We start from the raw sequence: 21,895 nt of genomic DNA, 5'->3' as shown, positions 1-21,895 counted from the left end.
AGTAAAATGTTGAAAAATTAAAAAAAAATTTATCTACAAAATATTGCTTTCGACATTATTTCTTAATCATAAAAAAGCTGCTGCCAAAGTTTCTTAAAATTCTATTAATGTTTGACAATTTAAAGTTATTGATGTCTAACAAATTTTAACAACAGACTGTATCAACTTGTTAACTTAATTTAAAAAAAACTAAGTCCTATTAGTAAAATAGGGGAAAACGAATAAGTTAGCGTTGTATACCTTTTGATCATAAAAAGTTTCTGTCCAATTTACGATGACTGGAAAAAAAATAACCTTAGACTATATCTCAAAACTAGAAAAACAAATGTTTTCAAAATTTTGCTCCAGATATTTTTTTTGTCATAATAAAGCTTAATTCTGTCCAAATTTCATAAAATTCCATGAAAGTTTGACAAAGTTATTGATGTCTAACAACACTTTGACCATACACTGAACCTTAATGTTGACGCTGTTGACGACAACATAATGTAGGACCGCTGAGTTTCTTCCGTGACAGAAATGTTGCAGGCTCGATAAAAAACAGATACACTTTTTATATATTTTATTGAATGATATATTTTTATGAATAGCCTAATCCACCATTTTCTACATAAGAAAATGCCTGTACCAAGTCAGGAATATGACAGTTGTTGTCCATTCGTTTGATGTGTTTGTGCTTTTGATTTTGCCATTTGATTAGGGACTTTCCGTTTTGAATTTTCCTGGGAGTTCAGTATTTTTGTGATTTAACTTTATACATACCTGGGCAAAACTTTTTAACAAATTTATAGTTCCTTAGATGTAATATGATAATATATATATATATATACTGTGAAAGTACTTTTATTCGTGGATATCAATTTTCGTGGTTTGAGCAAAAGTTACATGTTCGTGGGTTCTTAAATTCGTGGATTTTAGTTTTCTGATGAACAAAATAGAGAGAAAAATTTGAAGCCATCAGAATCGAAGATTCTTAAAAATAATCATTCGTAATTTTATAATGGTTTGTGGGACATTGCAAAATAAGGTGTTCATTTTCACTTACTTGTTCGTCTTTCATTACTGACAACATTCATCAAATTTTTAATAAAGATAATGCTTTCGGAAATAAGCTAATTCATCTGTGCTTTTGAGTTGTCTCGATTGAAGAAAATTACAAAATTGCAAAGTAAACATATTCTTTTCAAACGGGATGTATAAAGACACACCCACGATTGTTTTGATCTATAAAGAGGTTAAACTCCTAACTATCCTACTGTCTGTCGATACATTTATTTTTGGCATTGCACTAGTCATGTCTTCTTTGGCTGTCCATGACGTTAAAATACAAAATCCCTGGGATGTATTTTAGTTGATTTTAGTCTCTGATGCATGATTTTTTATTATTAATTGTTTTGGCTTTTAACTAGCTGTCAGTAACTGCGAGTACTCTCAAGTCGTATTTTCTTGTTTATATGACCTGTTGATACTAATTGTATTGCTTTTTTTGTTATTTAATGTTATTCAGGGTTATATCTGGTCTATATGCCAGCTTTGATAAGTGTTTGGTATTACTATAAATTTTCACTTCGTACTATGAACATCAAAATTATTTATTTTGTAAAAATATTTCCTTTCTCTTTTTGAACTGTACACGTATACCTAACAAAAAATTATTTTCATTTACCTGTGTTTAAAGTTATTGCAAATGGCTGATATTTTTGTTCGAGCATATTGTTTTTCTTTAATTGTTTAACATTTCATACCGATATAACATGTTACTTTTATTAGTCTCCCTTAGTTTATTTATTTTGTATTTACATTGTATCATAGGTCAAATTTATTTGTTCAGTGTATGTTCAATGGTGTTAATATGTCCTTTGATTGAGTTAAGCTATTTCAGTTGATATTTCATAGTGTGTCTTTCTATGTTGTGATGTTACATTATTGTTTCAGAAAAAGGGTGAAGGTTTGGTACCATTAAAACGTTTAAATCCGCTGCATTTGTTTGCACCTGTCCTAAGTCAGGAATCTGATGTTCAGTAGTTATCGTTTGTTGATGTGGTTCATAAGTGTTTCTCGTTTCTCGTTTTTTATATAGATTAGACCGTTGGTTTTCCCGTTTGAATGGTTTTACACTAGTAATTTGTGGGGCCCTTTATAGCTTACTGTTCGGTGTGAGCCAAGGCTCCGTGTTGAAGACCCTACTGTGACCTATAATGGTTTACTTTTATAAATTTTGACTTGGATGGAGAGTTGTCTCATTGGCACTCATACCACATCTTCTTATATCTATTTCAATTGTTGAACACTTGTAATCAGAAGTGATGACACTAATTAAACCGAGATCGAACAGATTAACGATCATGAAAGGTGTTAATTGTGCCATAAACATGTCGCTTGAAGAAAACGGTTGCATAAAGAAATGGTACAAATGTAATTTGAATTGAAGAATTAATTCATATGAAATAAAAACGAAAGCCCAATATGAATTTTTTTTGTTGTTCGGTAATTTGAGGAGATAAAATGAACAATTCATCCTCGCATATCATCACCGAAAGTCTGACGTTCATCGATCAAAACTATTTTTCATGATAATTAAAAGGTTAAAAGACGTGAAGGTTTTTTTTAAAGATTAAATGGGTTAAATCCTGTCTGAAGTTGTATATATAGTTCATAGTTAGTTTCTGATATTCGATGTATTCTCTATATCATATGCCTGTAACCTACATGGGAATCTTTCCATGTCTTAATTTGGACAACAGTTGTTATATTTCGTTGGACACTTAAATTCGTGGATAAAGCCATCCACGAAAACCACGAAAATTGGAACCCAACGAATGAAAGTACTTTCACAATACTCTTTGTTTATCGTTGATTGTCCCAATCAAGCAAAAGGTGTTACTTTTTGACTTGCTGACTGTATTTTAGTTGATTGATTGATTGATTAATAATTGCTTGCTTAACATCCATTGGCAATTATTTTATCCATATGCAGGACGATATTGTATTTTGATATACCAACAATAACAAGATGTATTTCATGTTTTGTCTGCATGAAATGAAAGCTGTTTTATATAAAAGGAGTTAAACATTGCCTCAGTTAATAAGCCAAGACATTTGCTAGCTGTCCTTTCTCTTCCACCATTTAGTTGTGCATATGACAATTTAGAAATAAGATATACATTGATTTCCAATGATACAACCATTCATAAAGACCTATAAAAGGAAAAAGATGTAAATAATTACAGGTCACAGTATCACCTTCGACAATGAGCAAAATCAATACTGTATAGATTATCTATAAAAGGTCACAGTGAAAAAATACGAAAAAAAATCAAAGGAAAACCAATGGCCTAGTTATTACTACAACAATGTACATAAAACAAATATGACAGACAGCAACCAATGAGAACCACTGTATTACAGATTCCTGGCATCGGACACACAAAAATAATTAGGCAGGGTTTAACATGTTTATAAGCGCTTTACCCTCCCCCTGACCATAGACAGTGCTGTAATAACACAACATAAAAACAAACCGTAAACATCAGAAATGGATAGACTCGCCGGATCAGTACTAAGCATGACTAATTTTATTATGCTGAATTTTATCATTGAGCATTATCGATCTTTTTCTGTTTTACCTTACTCTATCATTTACCGCAGTTCTTACAGCCATTTAAAGGAAAGCTATTTCTGACAAATTTGAAAATAAAATCAAAATTGTGTCCCCTTGGGAAAGTGTACCTAAACAGTTTTGTCTGTTCTTTTTAGGTTAATTTTTGCTTTGATGCTCTCAACTTTTTTTTATATTTTTGGCAACACCATATGGTTGCAATGCCAAAATTGATGATATAGGTATTTATTTTCAACTCTATGTATACGCAGTCATGGTCATCGTCATCATACATCACCTACTCCCCATGATGTCTCTACTAATGACCTTTTGCAAATTATTCCAAAGCCGTTTGGTATTCATCACATTCGCACGAAACTTTATTCACCATCTCTTTCAAAACTTCATTTTCTGTATAACTTATAGTTAAAAAAAACCACTGTTACATACCCCCATTCAAACCAATACAACCAAACAGCTATCATCTTGGATATTGCCAGTCACAGACCCAGTTCGCAATGGAAAAGGTGAAAAGGAGATAAGATCCTTTCTTAAACTTTCTTTTGACAACAAAGGTCTCGATGACATCAACTTGGACAATATCCTTCATCATAAATCAGTTCACTCAAAAATACCTCCCTATATTAAAGATCAGTCTGTATCTATCATTTCTTATACCTATACCAAACCAATTGCAAGTACAATTTTCAATTACAAACACGTGTTGCAGGATCTCAATACTGACGACTAAACTTCTAAACCTCCTGACTGCACCTGTGCTAGTTCCCCATTCGTGAATGATCCGACTGGCCACGTTATTACTGGTGACCAAAACATTGTAAATAACACTTCTCTGCGAAATGTGTTATCCAAAGGCCAGAAATATCGTGAACCTAAATCCATCAATTGGAAACACAACTTCAAAATACTGATGGATTAGAGTCGAGGATGATGCCAGGCAATGAGTTAAACGCGAGAAAGAAGACGCAGATACTCTTGCCGAACGGATAAATGAATTATGAATTATGAATATACATGCTACACCAATCTTTAAAGACCCAAATGTTGCAAAGCACCTGTCCTGACTCCATGACAAATATGTTGTTGTCCCCGCAGATGAAGCCCCAAACAACATCGTTTTTGTGTGTAAATCATATTACATACAATTCACCCGGAAACTCAACATATACCCCCACGATATTTACCAAGGAGGAAATCCTGGATAATCATAGGTCTGTTCTATGTTCTTTTGGAATTTCAACCAACGATAAAGAACTGATTCTTCCTTCACTGTATTGGACACCTAAATTACAAAAGTGTCCTGGAGATAACCCCCGGTTTTTGTTGCGTTTCGTGTTGCTCAGTCCTTAGCTTTCAATGTTGTGCTTTGTATACTGTTGTTTGTTTTTTTGTCTTTTTCTTTTTTTATGCCATGGCGCTGTCAGTTTATTTTCGACTTTCGAGTTTGGATGTCCCTTTGGTATCTTTCAACTCTCTTTTATCAACCAACGGAACGAGTGGAAACAACTGTCATATTCTTAACTTTTCCCAAGAAAATGGTTGGTTTAACCTGGTTTTTCATAGCTAACTTATCCTCCCACTTTTATGATAGTTGTTTATAGGTCCGACAAAAGTGGATGAGCAACCCAAACAGACATACTAGGTTAATGTGAAAATAATTGGGATCCAGCAGCCAAAACCGTGTAAACATACATCACAGACATACAACACAACTGTCTAAAAAAATCAAACAAACATACAAATAAATCTAACAAAGACCGCCAACAAAAAAATTGTAGCTGATAGCATATTAACAAAGACGCCGATAAAAAAGATTTTGTAGTTGATAGTATCGTCTCGTATTGTGTTTTCGACCGTCTTACATTTTCGACCTAATTCTAGATTCACTTCCCGTATGCTGCGCATGTCCGTGTGTCGTCATATTCGGCTGCTATAATTAGTAATAATATCAAATAATACCACGTGGTGGTTAAGATGTTCCAAGTAAAGTTAATGTAATTAACTATTTACGTTTTATTATTTGATATCACATTTGTGTACCCTTTTACTAATACCATTTTTACCTTCAAAAAGAATCTATAAAAAAAAAAAAAATATTCTAGAAATATGGCAGGGGGACTTTTTGCACGTGAAGTTTACATCCAGGTCATTAAGTCACATGACTGTCAGGTGGTTAGTTGTAATACTTAAAGTTATTTTTAATACGGAAATCTGCATGATCCTTACAGCATTTTACTAAAAAAATAAAACATAGATTAATTTTAATTTACAAAAACATCTGTCTGTCAGCGGAAATTACAGACAATACTCACTCCACAATGCCTTCACTAAAGTATAACTATTGAACAAAAAAATGACTGTATACAAGATCAAACTTGCTTCCAAAGTGCCTCATGTGAAATGTGTACAACTAGTCAAATAAAGATATCAAAATAATATATTTTATCTTAAATTTGTATATGTAACCATTTAATTCATTAAGTCATAAGTTTGATCGCCTCCTAACAATTTAAATAATTTGATATAGACATTGGCATCAAATTTTTACCAATTCCGGATTTGTACGACATGTCATTTCCGACTTTGGACCAGTTTCTTAGATAGGTCGAACACACAAGACGCTAGTTTTTGTCAACAAACGTGCCATCGATCTAATGAACTCATATAAAAAAATAATTTAAGATCGAAATATATTTCAGATACAATTATTTTATGCACAAGTATACTAGTGACTCTTAAAATATTAGGCATGTCTATGTTCAAACATATAAAAGGGAAATTCGGAGAAATATGTTAGTAGGTCGAAAATACAATACACGAGGATACATAAAATTTACCATTATATAGTATACAATTTCTTGATAACGTACAAATGAAGTAAAATATAAATACAAGGGTAAACAAAATGGAAACATTACTGTAAAAACCTCTTGCGTCCGAATCGTACTTTAGGACACCAGGAACACCCAAAGTCAAAAACATGATAGGGGGATGCATAAATATCCTGTAACGTCGTACGACCAAAAGAAACATAATAGCATGAAAACAAATAAAAGGAAACTGTTAAGAAAATAAAATTACACAACTTCAGCATCTAGAATCTTTACCTCAAGAACATCTTGTATAATTTGTGAAGTAGACACTGAATATTTTTCTATTAGGTTTTGGTACTTTCCGATGAGGAAACAAGACGAGACGTTCTTTGATAAAACCCTGGCTCATTATTTTTTTTTTTTGCTCAGACACCGATGACGTTTAACAAAGTCTGAGTAGCAGCTGCAACCTCTTGAATATTGTGTGAGTTGAGAAATGTAAACTCCATGCGCGGATAAATTTAGTGTATATATTGCTGCTAAGGTGAGGAACATTTATAATTTCAAAAAGCAAACATGTTCAGCACAATTAGATTAACAGATCGGTCATAACGGCCATAAACCCCTTTTGTGAGTTATTGATTGAAAGACAAATTTATCTTGCTTTTTTGCAGAAACTGATAGAGAAACACAAAAATTTTTTGATAAAAAATGTTAAGCACCATCAGATCTACAAATAAGTCAGCAAGGTTGAAATTGTCAATATATTCCTTATAAGAGTTATTATCCATGAAAGCTGATTTTTTACCCACATTCTTGCATTTTTTGCCGAATCTACAGCAGATAGAGAGAATTTTTATATAGTACAGATTTTCAGCAAAATAAGATCTCCAAATCAGTCAACATAGCCGAAATAGTCAACTGACCTCTTTAAGCAGTTATTGCCCTTGAAGACGGTTTTTATCAATTTTTGCAGTTTTTGCAGAAACTATGATAGATAGAGAGAAACTGTAGATAGCATGAATGTTCAACGCAATAAAATATACAAATTAGTTATATGGCAACTACAAGATCTACAAATAATTTAACATGGCGGAAATAATCAACTGACCCGTATAGGAGAGATCGTCCTTAAAAGACAATTTTTACCCAATTTTACAAAACTGATAGATAGAGCGAAACAATAAAAGCAAAAATGTTCAGCAAAATAAGATATACAAATCAGTAATTATGGCGGGAAAAGTCATTTGCCAACACAATAAGATTTAAAAATAAGTCATGATGGATGAAATTGTCTATATATCAGCAAATTAGATCTAGAAATATGTCAACATGACGGAAATAGTCCAATTGGCCAATATAGGAGTTATTGCTTTTAAAGTGTGTTGCCCATTTTTGTCTTGCCAGCGACTGTCAGACATAGGTATTACAATAAGGCAGTGCTGGCAGGATAAACTATTTGTATAAAGCTTTATACATGTATTAAAAAGGATAGTAGACCTGGATGTTTCATACTTTGTATACAGATGCTTTATATTACGAAGTTTCCGTCTGCCATAAGTCCATTTGTCCTTGGCATAATTTTCATGGTTCAGTGACTGCTTAAAAAAGTGTGTAGTTTTTTGTCATGTAAACTTTTCACTTATAATCAGTAATAGGATGTTTATTTTTGGAATATGGATTTCTTGCATGGTCTACATGGCCGTCAGACAGGATTCACCTGACCTTGACCTCATTTCATGGATCATTGATCAAGGTTGAAGTTACTTGATAAGGTTCGTTTCTCAGATAGTAAAAGCACTAGTATATGTCGTGTATTGAACGATTGTGAGTTGTACATGTCAATCTTACCGGTTTTATATATCTGACCGTGACCTCATTTTCATGGTTCGTTGGTCGATGTTGAGTTTTTGTGTTTGTGTCTGTTTTGTAAATATTATAAGCAATAGGTCAACTACATTTGGTGTATTTATAGATGTACATATCTATCAGGGTTCATCAGACTTTTGTCATTAAATTTTAGGCATTAAGATATGATCAAAAAGTCATAAAAAAATTGATGTTTCAAAAAATGCCCCCATCTGAACGCACAGATGTCTTTTTTAAAGATAGTACTTGTTTAGCAGAAACTCACAATTTTAACCCATTTTATTTTTTTTAATTATCGTTATAACGATAAATGATATACTGAAAATTAATCTAGCAAGACAGATTTTGGTCCTCATAGTTTATATATTCAACACACCTAATCTTATTGTAATGTATCCATTTATTTTGGCAAAAATGCTAGGTGATCGATACAAGTTCAGGGGACTCTTGTTTAAAAGTTCATGTCACTCCTATGTATGGCTTTTTTGTCACTAAAAATACCAAAGATTTGTATAAAACTATTTTGTATTCAGAGCTATATAGGTTAAAAGTGACACCATATCTCAAAAGGTCAATGTAACCAGCTAATTTCTTTTTTCCTAGTTTGAAATTGAAAATTTTTTTTTTTAATACAGAGACTTATCAACTTATTAAAAACATAACAGTTTTTCATTGAAAATCAGCAAATCAATACTGTTGCCAGAATGTAATTGTGTTTCCATATTATTTTGAATAGTCAAAGTGTGTTGGTATATTTGGTTAGAGATTGATTGATATATATTATCTCAAACATGTTTTTGGCCCAATAAAATACAACTATTCTAAAATTGGACATCAAAGCACACAAACTAGATATAAAAAGGAAACATTAGACAGGTCCCTTTTAAGCAACACAATATGTTTTCATAACAGGGTTTTCATTGATACTGAGTAATTATAAGCCATTCAAAGTGTCATTTTATATGCTACTATATATCTTCTGTCCAATATGTCAATAAAACAAATTAGAGGCTATTATTTATTTTTCATTTGGAAACATTATTTAGGCATATCAATTAAAAATTAAAAATTAAAAATATGAAATATAAATGAAAATTGGCCTTTTGGGTTATTAAGTTGGTTTACTACACAAATGCTATAAAGATATTGACTTGATATTAAGCAGAAATCTAGATTTTAATAAAATGAAATAATACATAGAAGTTGTATCTGTAAAATAATACCGGTAACCTTCGTAGTTAAACTTATATGCAAGGGGAGTTAACTGTTATTGACTATCATGCATTTCTTTTTTGTATGCTCATTCAATTATCTCCATAAAAAGCTGCATTATGAATTGCAGCTGATATTTTATATTACATTTTAATATATTTTATCTGCTCTTAATTGTTATATATTATAAAAATTGTTTATTTTGTTTTCCAGTTTTGATAATGACTTAAATTTCTCAAATACAACACGAACTATAGCCAAAAGGAAAGTATTTTTTCAGCCTTTTAAAAAAAAACACGGATCGGTCGGGTCCAGTTTATTATGCGAGTAAAACTTATATTATTTGTTTTGGCATATTTTTTTGATATACAGTTGAATGGTTTATAGAGGTTTAAGCTGTGTTGAACAATATTTCCAAAATATCCTTTTCTTGCGTACCTAAGAAACCAATGACACGCTACAACTAGTCTTTTTGGTGTTTCCCACACATTCCCCTCGTAACTGACGTGTTGTCAATAACCTGTTATGCGACTTAACGCAAGAAAGATTATGGTTAGGAATTTTGGCCGGTTAATTACCTCCCGTTATTTTCCCCTAGCGGTAGTTGACATCTCTACATATTTAAAACACTAAATTTCCGGATGATTTTGTAAATTTCAGTATCCATAATGCATGTTATAATACAGAGTTTAAAGTGTTTCTAGCAATTTGTATTAGCACCGTTTCAATTTGTGCAACTAAAAAGATGTGTCTGCAAACTACAACATATGGTTAAGTAGTTGATCTTTTTTTAAAGAAGTTGTCAAAATTAAAAGTCTGTGTAACTATAACAGTATCGATTTGACTAACTCTGTCTATAAATGTTTTGATCAGATCTTGTAATTTCACCTCAGTATAGACAATAAAATAAATAAATATACAAAATTAAGAAACAACAAGAATGTGTCCATAGTACACGGATGCCCCACTCGCACTATCATTTTCTATGTTCAGTGGACCGTGAAATTGGGGTCAAAACTCTTAATTTGGCATTAAAATTAGAAAGATCATATCATAGGGAACATGTGTACTAAGTTTCAAGTTGATTGGACTTCAACTTCATCAAAAACAACCTTGACCAAAAACTTTAACCTGAAGCGGGACAAACGGACGGACGGACGGACGAACGGACGGACGAACGGACGCACAGACCAGAAAACATAATGCCCCTACTACTATCGTAGGTGGGGCATAAAAAATAAGTTTAATCTGAAAGCTGTTCAAATATTGACTATGTATATCAATCTCAGGAGAATAATTTGAAATGAGTTATATACAACAGAATTATATTCAATAACATGAATTATTAGACAGCAAAACATTACACATGCATGTCAAACCTATGCAAATGAAATAAGATATGACACTGAACACACATTTATATGTACAAGTTTGGCAGAATTTTGATTTGATATTTTGTAGGTATCTGAAACCAGACAAAGACAAGAAATCTAAATTTAAAACTGCTGTAAAAAAGAAAACTTTGAATCCAGAATATAACGAGGTATGGTTGAATAAAACATGATACCTGTCTATTGATAAAAATATGACAAACACTAGTTATTTGCAAAGTTTTTGCAAATAAATGTATAAATTGATGTTTCAAAATAATTTTGAAAATCTTGTGATATCTAAAAGATAAGCGAAAGATAACAAAGGGATATTCAAATTCATAAGTCGAAATTAAACTGACAACGCCATGGCTAAAAAAGAAAAAGACCAACAGACAAAACATTAATTAATGTTTGCATCATCATAGTAGCTCATAGCAGATTGTTAACAATTAATACAGTTTATGATGAGATCAGTTTAAGAGTTACCACTGTCAAATTTTTTTGGAAGGCAATTATGTTGTTTTGCAAAATTTTGCTTTCATATTTTGTACATGTAATTATTCTTTCCAAATTGACACCGCTTAACGAGACACTTTTTTTGTCAGAGTTATCTACCAAACCACTGTTTTTCTGATTATTGCTTACCCTTTTTTTCCCGAATGAGACCTACCGAATAACACTCAGCACCGGGTTTGAACTTACACGAGCAACACGAAGGGTGCCACATTTGGAGCAGGATCTTCTTACCCTTCCGGAGCACCTGAGATCACCCCCGGTTTTTGGTGGGGTTCGTGTTGCTCAGTCTTTAGTTTTCTATGTTGTGTTTTGTGTACAGTTGTTTTTCTTTTGGTCTTTTTCTTTATTTGCCATAGCGTTGTCAGTTTATTTTCGACTTATGAGTTTGAATGTCCCACTAACTGATTAGTCATATAATGTTTGTCTAAGGTTTAAATAGTATTACAAGCAGGGCTGGCAAAAACCCGGGTTTTATGAGTATTGCCCAGCCCAGTGGGAAATACTGGGAAAACCCGGGTTTTACTGGGTTTTACCGGGTAATACTGGGTAATATGAAATACTGGCCTGAATTTCAAAGAGGATTCAGTGATTAATCACAAATGCAATACACTAAAGTCGAAGAATTCATTTTTTTTTTTTAAATAAATATAACTAATATTATAAGAATTAACAAATCTATGTAAGGAAAATTACTTTTAAACATTTTTTGTTCGTTACTAAAAATGTTTACTAAGTTTGAGCATATGTTTATGTACATCACTAATTAATAAGTAATATTCAGATAATAATACAGATTTGTTTATATTACAATTATCAGCAATTTGATTTCTATAAATGTTCATGGCCGGTCCCCTTAGGGTGTTTGTTTAGCAATATGATTGTATAACAATTAAAATTAACAATTCACTTAAACACTGCAATAAAATGCATTTTTCAACTTGGATTTAATATTGAAACAAAGCTTGGAAATTAACAAGGTATCCTGATATGTCAAAAACTTGTACTCTGCCTACATAGAATTAGTGGAGAAAAGGAAGAAATTGAATTTTCAATCTTCAGGAATGACTCTCAATGGTTATCTGTATAAAATGTATATATTTAGCTATAATGCTATTTAACTACAACAAGTCTTTACTATTTTGTGTAAAAATAAGCTTGAAAAATCATATTACCCAGTATTGCCCAGTATTACCCGTTTCTAGGAGTATTGCCCAGTCGGGAAAACCCGGTTTTTCCCGCCCGGGAAATACTTTGCCAACCCTGATTACAAGAATTTTTTTGTCATATTCTAACAAAACACTTTAATTTGTACACAATAGGAAATTTTACATTGCTTATAACTTATGTGTGTTGTATAAATCATAACATAATTTATGCTACCAACTTAATTTTGGTATCTCCTGTGGACAAAGCCACACCTATTTGAACCAAACAAGTGTTTGTTCATTTACATTATACAATAAAAAAATATGCATCACAGTCTTTTACCACTAAAGCAGTATCAAATTGATCAATATTTTACACTATGATCTACTTTATTTGAAAACTCTGAATGCCTATATTACAAGCATTAATAACTAGAACAATCTTACTTATCAAAATCAGACATCCTTATTTTTACAGTGTTGTTGTTCACCTGTTTCCATCTACATAAGTATGGCTAGATATAGATAAATGAAATCAAGTTATTTTAAACCATTAATTTTAAATTTCAAATACATTACAGCATTTGGCGGATAAACTATCCTAAAGGGTTTCAACAGTTTTGTAGTCAATGCTTTGGTAATGACATATTTTTAAACGAACCGTTCTTCAATTCTACATAGATATATTTATCAATAAACTAAAGATATAACTCTCTGATGTAAACTTGACCTAAGAATGATTGGGCTATTATATATGTCACTTTTGTTATATATATTATCACGTATTTAAGTACTTATAGAATCTAGACTTTCATTTTTTGGGTTATGAGAGTGCATGTAGAAGATTATTCCTACATGTATAAAAGCGCTTTTAACGCTTCCTTACCCATATGCCAGATTCTCTTATTCCAGGGTATTTGTTGAAGCGTGGAGAAGCTAACTCTGGTAGTAAAGCTTTATAGTAGAAAGTTGTAATTTTTGGAATCATCTCTGTTTGCCAAAGTAAAGTTTCCTTATAGATTCTCTCTATGTGTATGTCATATGGATTTAATGTTCTTACAACAAAATTCATCCACGGTAAATTACAAATATTCAACAAACCCTGGCATTTTCTGATCGGGTGTACAATCCTTGATAAAGTGGGATGATTGACTATATGTGTTATACATATCAAATCCCATCTAAAATCAGAATGGCACGTTGCAAATGTACATCGCATGTCTTGTGTTGAAACAGTTCCATGCTCTCTGCCGTAAAGAACCCATGCAACAACTCTTTGAGGGGCCCATTTCATGAAGGGGTCTTAATCAAGGGTAAATAAAATCAGGAAAAAATAATAGCAGGGGCCCAATATCAAATGCTACTCAATGTTCAGCTGGGCCCTTGTAGTTCAGACGAAAATGCCTATTTTGCTTATGTTGATTTTTCACATTATATAAGGTTTGGCCTCTAGTTTGAAAATATAATTACTTTCTAGAAATTTCTATCCTTATGCAATGTATCGTGTATGGAATGAATGTAAAGTGTGCATGTCGGGCTAGCCGGTATCATCTGACCTTGACCTCATTTTCATGGTTCATTGGTCAATGTTAGGTTTTCGTGTTTTGGTCGGTTTCCCAAAGACTAATAGCAATTGGACAGCTATGTTTGGTGTATGGAACAATTGTAAGGTCTACTTGTCTGTCTGGCAGGTGTTGTCTGATCTTGACCTCAGTTTCATGGTTCATTGGTCAATGATAAATTTTCGTAATTTTGTCAGTTTATCAGATACTATAAGAAACAGGTCAACTATATTTGGTGTATGGAATGATTATAAGGTGTACATGTCTGTCTGGCCTGGTTCATCTGACCGTGACCTCATTATCATAGAACATTGGTAATGTTAAGTTTATGTGATACTTCGTTGTAGTATAACCTTCATGTAACAGACTTTCAACATAAATTCAATGATAAGTAAAACAGGCAAGACATTTTAGCGTGTGCACTCTTGTATTGTTTCTTTGTTTTGGATTATGTTCTTTGTTTTGGATTATGTTCTTTGTTTTGGATTATGTTTTTTTTTTAAATCAGCTCGCATAGTCATTTGGCCATGATCATAGTTTTGTTTAATTATGCAGACCTTCATGGTATCTATTCTTTTCTATTGCAACATTTTTCTCTAAGTCTATGGATGCTAACATTTCTTCGTCTACCATAACTTTTCACCACTGATTAATCTCATGTTCGATAATACTATATGTGTTTTATGCCATAGTTGGTGAGTCCATGCTGGCCAATTGTTCATTGAGGTGAACTTATTTCCACTGACTATAGAACCCCACACAGCTCTGACGTTGATGTCTTTTAATGTCTTGATCCCACGTTCAACAACTATGGGCTTGTTTCAAAATGAAATTTCTTTCCACATCCAGTACTTTTTTCAGCGAGAATGACAGCGAGTTCAAAATGAGCTACTTGTGATTCAAAAATTATTGGAACTGCACCGGCAATAGCCTTTTCTCTTGCTTTATCACATATAATAGCGTGTATCTCAGAAACATGTTTTTGTAAACACTCCAAGTTTATTATTCTGTATCCTGTAGCAGCTATATTGTTTTTTTTTTCAAAAGTATTCAGTTCTGTACACCTAGGCCCACGGTCATAAAACTATACTCAGTACTCGGGGTACAAAATGTGTGCTCGAAACATCAAATTCACTATTTTGATTGGTTGATTTCTGAGTCTTGAGTACGATAATCTTCCTCGAAACTTTTATGACCGCAATGGTAATTGCTATTGTGATTGTGCATTGATTACGTCTAACAGGTTCATTTTTGTCTCGCCTGCGACGAAAGTCGCAGTATGCGAGACATAGGTATTACTATCCGGCGGCGTAAACAATTTGTATATTATTATATATGTTCCTTGCAATGTCTACATGTCCCTCAGACAGAGTTCACCTGACCTGGACCTCATTTAATGGATCAGTGATCAAGGTTTAAGTTACGTGATTAGGTCCGTTTATCAAATACTATAAGCATTAGGTCAGCTATATTTGGTGTATGGAATGATTGTAATGGGTACATGTCAGTCTGTCAGGTTATATCCGACCTTGACCTCATTTTCATGGTTCATTGGTCAATGTTACGTTTTTGTGTTTTGGTCTGTTTTTCAAGTACTATAAGCAATAGGTCAACTATATTTGGTGTATGGAATGATTGTAAGGTGTACAAGTCTGTCTTGCAGGTATGATCTGACCTTGACCTCATTTTCATGGTTCATTGGTCAATGTTAAGTTTTTGTGTTTTGGTCTGTTTTTCAAATACTAATAGCAATAGGTCAGCTATATTTGGTGTATGGAATAATTGTAAGGTGCACATGTCTGTCTGGCAGGTATCATCTGACCTTGACCTCATATTTATTGGTCATTGGTCAATGTTAAGTTTTTGTGTTTTGGTCTGTTTTTCAATTATCATACGCAATAGGTCAACTATATTTGGAGTATAAAAAAAATTAAGGTGTATATCTCTGTCTGACACAATTTATCTGACCTTGACCTCATTGTCATAGATTTTTTAAAATGTTAAGTTTCTGTAATGCTTTTGGTAAAACCTTTATCTTTAAGACTTTCAACATAAAATCAATGGCCAGTAAAGCAGGCGAGACATTTTAGCGTGTGCACTCTTGTGTTGAACAAGTTCCAATATTAACTAAGAAATCTCATAAATATGCAAAGTTATATTTATTGGTAAAACTACTGTTTCACTACGTTGGAAAAAATGGCCATATCCATGATTTCTCAAATGTTGGTCCGCAAATTGACATTTAGATTCATTTATCCAATACAAAAGTCAATTTCATTTGTCGTATCCCATAGACGTGATCATAAGGTATTGTACATTTATTTAATATATAATCGAAACTGTCTTATATACGCGTCCCATTTTTTCCCCGAGTTGTTTATGTAAATATGGAACGTTCATTTCTACTGTTGGTAAATTTCAATCAATAACTTGCAGTGCTTTCAACATTGATTTAGTAGAAAAAATGGGATTAATATTTTATATAAACAACAAAAAATCGATGTTTGGGTTTGGTATAATTTAATTTTGTAGGCATTCAAAAGTCCGGCATTGTTTTGTCATTCAACAGTTCTGTTTGTTATGATGAAACTTAAATGTTTATTTTAGACTTTTTGTAATTTGGATATACGTTTTTGTATGTAATAAATCAAATATGAGAATTTAGGTCAAATCGGTGAACATGAATTTGACAGCTAATGCCCATTTATGAGATTATGTTTGAAGCAAAATTTTGAATTTATTTTTTTTTCTTCATTTTTAAGTATTTGATTAACTGATAGATGGACTTACGTCATTTGGTCTCGGGTTGAGAGTTTTCTTTTTGGCAATCATACCACATCCTCTTACTTTTATATTAGCTTTTTGCAGTTAACATTTTCAGATAGTCTGGGAATATATTTTTTGGGTATGATAACTTTTCAGATCTCCATGGATTGTTATGAAACTTGGAAAGAATCTTCAAAATCAAGAAATAGCATCTGAAGAAAACAGCTTGATTTAAAAAAAAATGAAAACATTACAGTAAACTTTACACTTTTAAACTGACAGTTAAGACACAGGGTTCCATGGAACGCATTTTTATTGATATATTTGTTATCTTAAATTGGAATCTAAAATCATAAAAAATACAAGCAATCTTCAGTAGCAGAAGAGAGTCGAAAGATACCAAAGGGACATTCAAACTCATAAGTCGAAAATAGACTGACAACGCCATGGCAAAAAAAAAAAGAAAGACACCAAAAGACAAACAACATTATACAAAACACAGCATAGAAAACTAAAGACTGAGCAACATGAACCGCACTAAAACCGGGGGTGATCTCCGGAGCTTCAAAAGGGTAAGCATGCTCTACATGTGGCACCCGTCGTGTTGCTCATGTAAGTACAAACCCGGTGATGAGTATAATACTGTAGGTCACATTCGGGGAAAAGGAAGACTGAATTTTGGTTACGACGATTGGAACATATCCGTCGTCATCTCTGAAACAGGTATTCCATAACGGTCAACCAACTCGTTATGACGTCCGTAAAATTTTCGAAGGGATGATTTCAACTTCACCACTTAGAACTCTTGGTTTAATAGCTTCCTTGTGGGCAGTAACCCTTTATTAAGGAAATCATGATAGGAAACTCAAGCCCTAGAATATCGTATCAACTGGGAGATATATACTCCATATGTAGGCGCTGCTGGAATGTTGCTACAAAGAAATGGAAGTTCACAATTGGGAAGCTGAAATCAGCTCAACCGACCCTCATTGTCAATTTTTAGATGTAAGTCAAGATATTAGGCAGACTTAACTGTATCTGTTGTATCCTTTATTTCAAGATCGATGGGATAGATGCATTCAACATAGACACCAAAATTTAAGTCACTCTCTTAGTGAGAGGACATCATCTGCATAGCGGAAAGTGAAGTTAAATGATAATTCTAGCTTCTTTTCGTTTTTTCTAAGAAGGTCCTGTATGAAGTCAGCCTCGTCTGAATAAAGAAACAAGTCGGCAAGAAGAGGAGTAAAGTTGGTTCCCATTGGCATTCTTTGTTGAAAAAACATTTAGCCAGTCCTTTTTGTCATGATTGCCAAAAAGTGATCTCTTACCAAAATGTTTAAGTAAACAGTATTATCAAAGACATAATATATATATAAAGGTTTTTTTCCAGGAATTTGTATATGAAATCAAACATAATGAGCTCGCTAAAAAGACTTTAGAGATAACTGTGTGGGACAGAGATATTGGAAAAACTAACGACTTCGTAGGTAAGTGTTTATCTCATTTACATTTATTTCAGAGAGTACAAATTTCAAAAAAAGGGATTCGCATATTTAAAACAGTGTTATAAAAGTTCCATATAAAAATATGGAGATATAGTATTAATGCCAATGAAACAACTATCCACCAGAGACCGAAAGATGAGAATATTAACATCTATAGAGCACTTCATGTACAGACGTCAGCAATAAGCAAAATCCATACAATATAGAAAGCTATAAAAAAAAACCACAGCATGAAAAAATGTGAATTGATTCAAAAGAGAAAACCAGCACTGATTAATGCTAAACACAATAAACAATTTAGCAAATATGCGGACAGCAACCAACAACAACCACTGAATTACAGGCTCCTGACTCGGGACAGGGGCTTAAAGAATGTGGCGGGGTGGAACATGTTTGATAGCTCAAAACCCTTCCCAAACCTGGGACAGTAGTGTAACTGCAAAACATAAGGATAAACCATAAACATCAATTGGATTAGGCTCGACTCATCAGATTCAGTTCCTAATAATATATAAACCATGTTCTCCCAGACTAAAATATCAAACAGGAGTTAGTTTAAATACCGCATTAACAATCAGAAAAAAAGCATGACCGTGTGGGGGCAGCCCCGATATTCCGAAAATCCAAAATTCCTATGACACCCCATTAGACCAACATTGGAATATTTAAAAAGAGAAAGTATTTTTTGTACCCAGTAGAAAGCCATACAAAAGGTGTATACAGTTTAAAGAGGGGGACCCTGTCATTTGTGGGAACAGGTGATGCAAGGTATCAAGATAAGTATCAAAATTTCATCATCAGATTTTCTAAATACACAAAACATTTGGTTAAGTGTTATGGAATTACTTATGTATGTTATCTCTCAAATACAGGGGAAAGAGGAAGTGCTTTTATAATATTTTGACGACTTTTATGCTAAAAACTATTTTTTTTTCGATTTTTGGAGGATGTTGAGTATGCTCCCATCTGAATCTGCCCGCCCTGTATCCCCATAGCAATCATTTTGAAAATAAAGGCACCACGAAGCTTTGCTGTTTACACGATTATATATGTGAATATGACTTCAGCGCACAAGACAGGCACATTTTCTGTTAGAACTCATTTGATAAAAAAATGATAGCAGTTAATAAACTTGAAAGCATGTAGCCATTTTGGGCACTAATATTTAAGAAAGAGTGAAATGAGGGAAGAACACTTGTCTTGAAGTGTTCTGCCCTAATTTTGCTCTTTTTCAAGCAGTAGGTAAACTGGTTCAATGAGTACCTCCCTCCAAGTAGTTCGCTTCAGTGTTTTATGATTTCATAAGTTTTTCGACATAAAAAACAATGAGATCATAAGGTTATTGGAGTTTTGTTTAAAGTCAGTAAAGAAACATGAGGATGTGGTATGGTTGCCAATGAGACAACTACCTACCAGAGTTCAAATGACGTGGATAGAAGCAATTATGATATAGGACTCCATACTGCCTTCATTAATGAGAAAATCTCAAACTGTAAAGTCAGCTATAAAAGGCCCCGAAATGCAAAATGTGAAACAATTCAAACGAAAAAACTAACGGCCTTATTTTTAACAATATAATTTAAAAAAACAAATATGACGAACATGAACCAAAAACAACCACTGACAGATACATAAAGAATGTATCCGGGCTTAACATGTGTGTGAGCGTTCAACCCTCCCCTAACCTGGGACTCTGATGGCAAAGCTTAATATAAGAACAAACTGTAAAACAAATATAAAGCTGTTTCAAAGCCAATTACAACTTTTAAAAAATCATGTTCTCCCAGACTAAAATATCAATTAGGTTACATTCAACGTATTTAGTGTTAAATTGTCATAAGCAGTCTGAGAAAAGCATGACCTTGTGCAAAGTAATGCCAAAATTTAAGTAAACAGGATTAAGGTACTCATAACTGTGCACATATCGCAATATATATTTAATTACATTCTAATTTTTCAAAACAAAATCAATGTTAGTACTGATAAAAGCAATATTTAAAAATGAGTAAATGGTTAAATTTAAGAATACATTTTTTCAAAGGATCAATGAATTAACATAGATCGATTCTAAATTTCAGGGCTCTATAAACAACATAACATTAAAAATTAAAAACCCAATTGTTCAGACAACATTTGAAGGACTTTCCACCATTTAAATTTCTAAATCACTTCTGGTTTTCTCAGTTACTATTGTCGTCCATCCTAGGTTTCTCCATACTGATTCTATTATATGGTTTCTATGTACTTTTGTCTGAGATGAGGGAAATAGTTTGCTACTTCCGGTTAAAAAATGTCACTTTTGGTCTCATAGGATAGCTTTATTCACACTCATTCCAAATATATATGGTTTCGATTTACCTTTGCCTGAAATAAGAGAGATAATTTGGTAATTCTAGTTTACAGAATGTCACTTCCGGTCTCAAATGATAGGTTTATGTATGTCGATTAAAAATATATACAGTTTCTAGGTTCTTTTTCCTGAAAGAAATGCAAATTTTGCTACTTCCGCTCTACTCAAGGTCACTTCCTGTTGACATTTTTCAAGGTCACAAGTCTCCAAAACTAATGCAAAAACATTATTGCTTTATCATGTACCAATATGAAGTTATGATAAAGGTCAAAATCTAGAACATGAAATTTTCATTTGACCTTGACCTCAATTACAAGGCCATAAAGGAAGGATCTCAAAGCAATAAACCCTAGGTCTCTACTAAATAGAAAAGAAAGGATATGGGGTATCCATCTATGACACAAAATCAGTATATGCACAGCAAAAAACACAAAAAAGGAAAGGAACAGCGATTTTATTGCTGTTCTTCATCTCAAATTCACAGTGAGTCCTTCAACACGGAGCGAAAAAAACTCTCATCTCACTGCAAGTTTAAGACGGCCCATAGCACCGGCTTGGATGGAATTCTATGCAAACTGACGATCACGTCACAACTGTGAATTGAAGAACAAAGCCATGGAGTAATATCAATAAAATAAATCTGGCAAAGAAATCAAACATGTTCTGTCATAATTTAGCCCGACAATCACACTAAGCGTGCAAAAAAAAAACCAATACAAACATTTAGACAACTACAGTGCGCATCGAGATATATGTTCGATAACTAGTCAGGAAATAACGTATGTATAGGGCAAATAATTCGGGTAGACTATGTAAGATGTAACACTACAAACTCGGGCCCGGTCAAAAAAGAACATACCGGAAAGTAGTAAATATTTTTTACAAAATAGTTCCTACGCAAAGGTGTAAATATCAAACAATGTAGAATTTATTTTGATAATTTAGGTATCAAATGAATGGTGAAGGATTAGTTATCCAGCCACCAAATATATATGGTTCATGAGTTATATCACCATGCAACTTTTTTCAGGGGAGAAAACTATTAAAAGGCTTAATACTCTTTCGACCTAAATTTTAAAGTTACAACATGTCTCAAGGAACAATTTGACTAAAACAAAATTGTTATTGTTTATTTCAGTTTGTGAGGAAAAGCGAAATCAAT

At 32.8% G+C, this 21,895-nt stretch overlaps 1 protein-coding gene across 5 annotated transcripts in view; it reads left to right on the top strand.

Annotated features, from left to right (window-relative positions):
* Positions 1 to 21,895, top strand: part of LOC127712432 (rabphilin-3A-like) — a 362,038-nt gene that overhangs the window by 283,498 nt on the left and 56,645 nt on the right. For all 5 annotated transcript variants that reach the window (XM_052218873.1, XM_052218870.1, XM_052218874.1 and 2 more), the window contains 2 exons: positions 10,975 to 11,056; positions 18,269 to 18,365. In XM_052218873.1, the coding sequence (XP_052074833.1) occupies positions 10,975 to 11,056; positions 18,269 to 18,365 (179 nt within the window). The remainder of the gene's footprint in view (positions 1 to 10,974; positions 11,057 to 18,268; positions 18,366 to 21,895) is intronic.

The sequence above is a fragment of the Mytilus californianus genome, unplaced genomic scaffold (assembly GCF_021869535.1).
Source record: "Mytilus californianus isolate M0D057914Y unplaced genomic scaffold, xbMytCali1.0.p SCAF_8, whole genome shotgun sequence".
NCBI lineage: Eukaryota > Metazoa > Mollusca > Bivalvia > Mytilida > Mytilidae > Mytilus > Mytilus californianus.
Note: the sequence above shows the minus strand (reverse complement) of the source record. Positions and strands in the feature narration are given on the sequence as shown.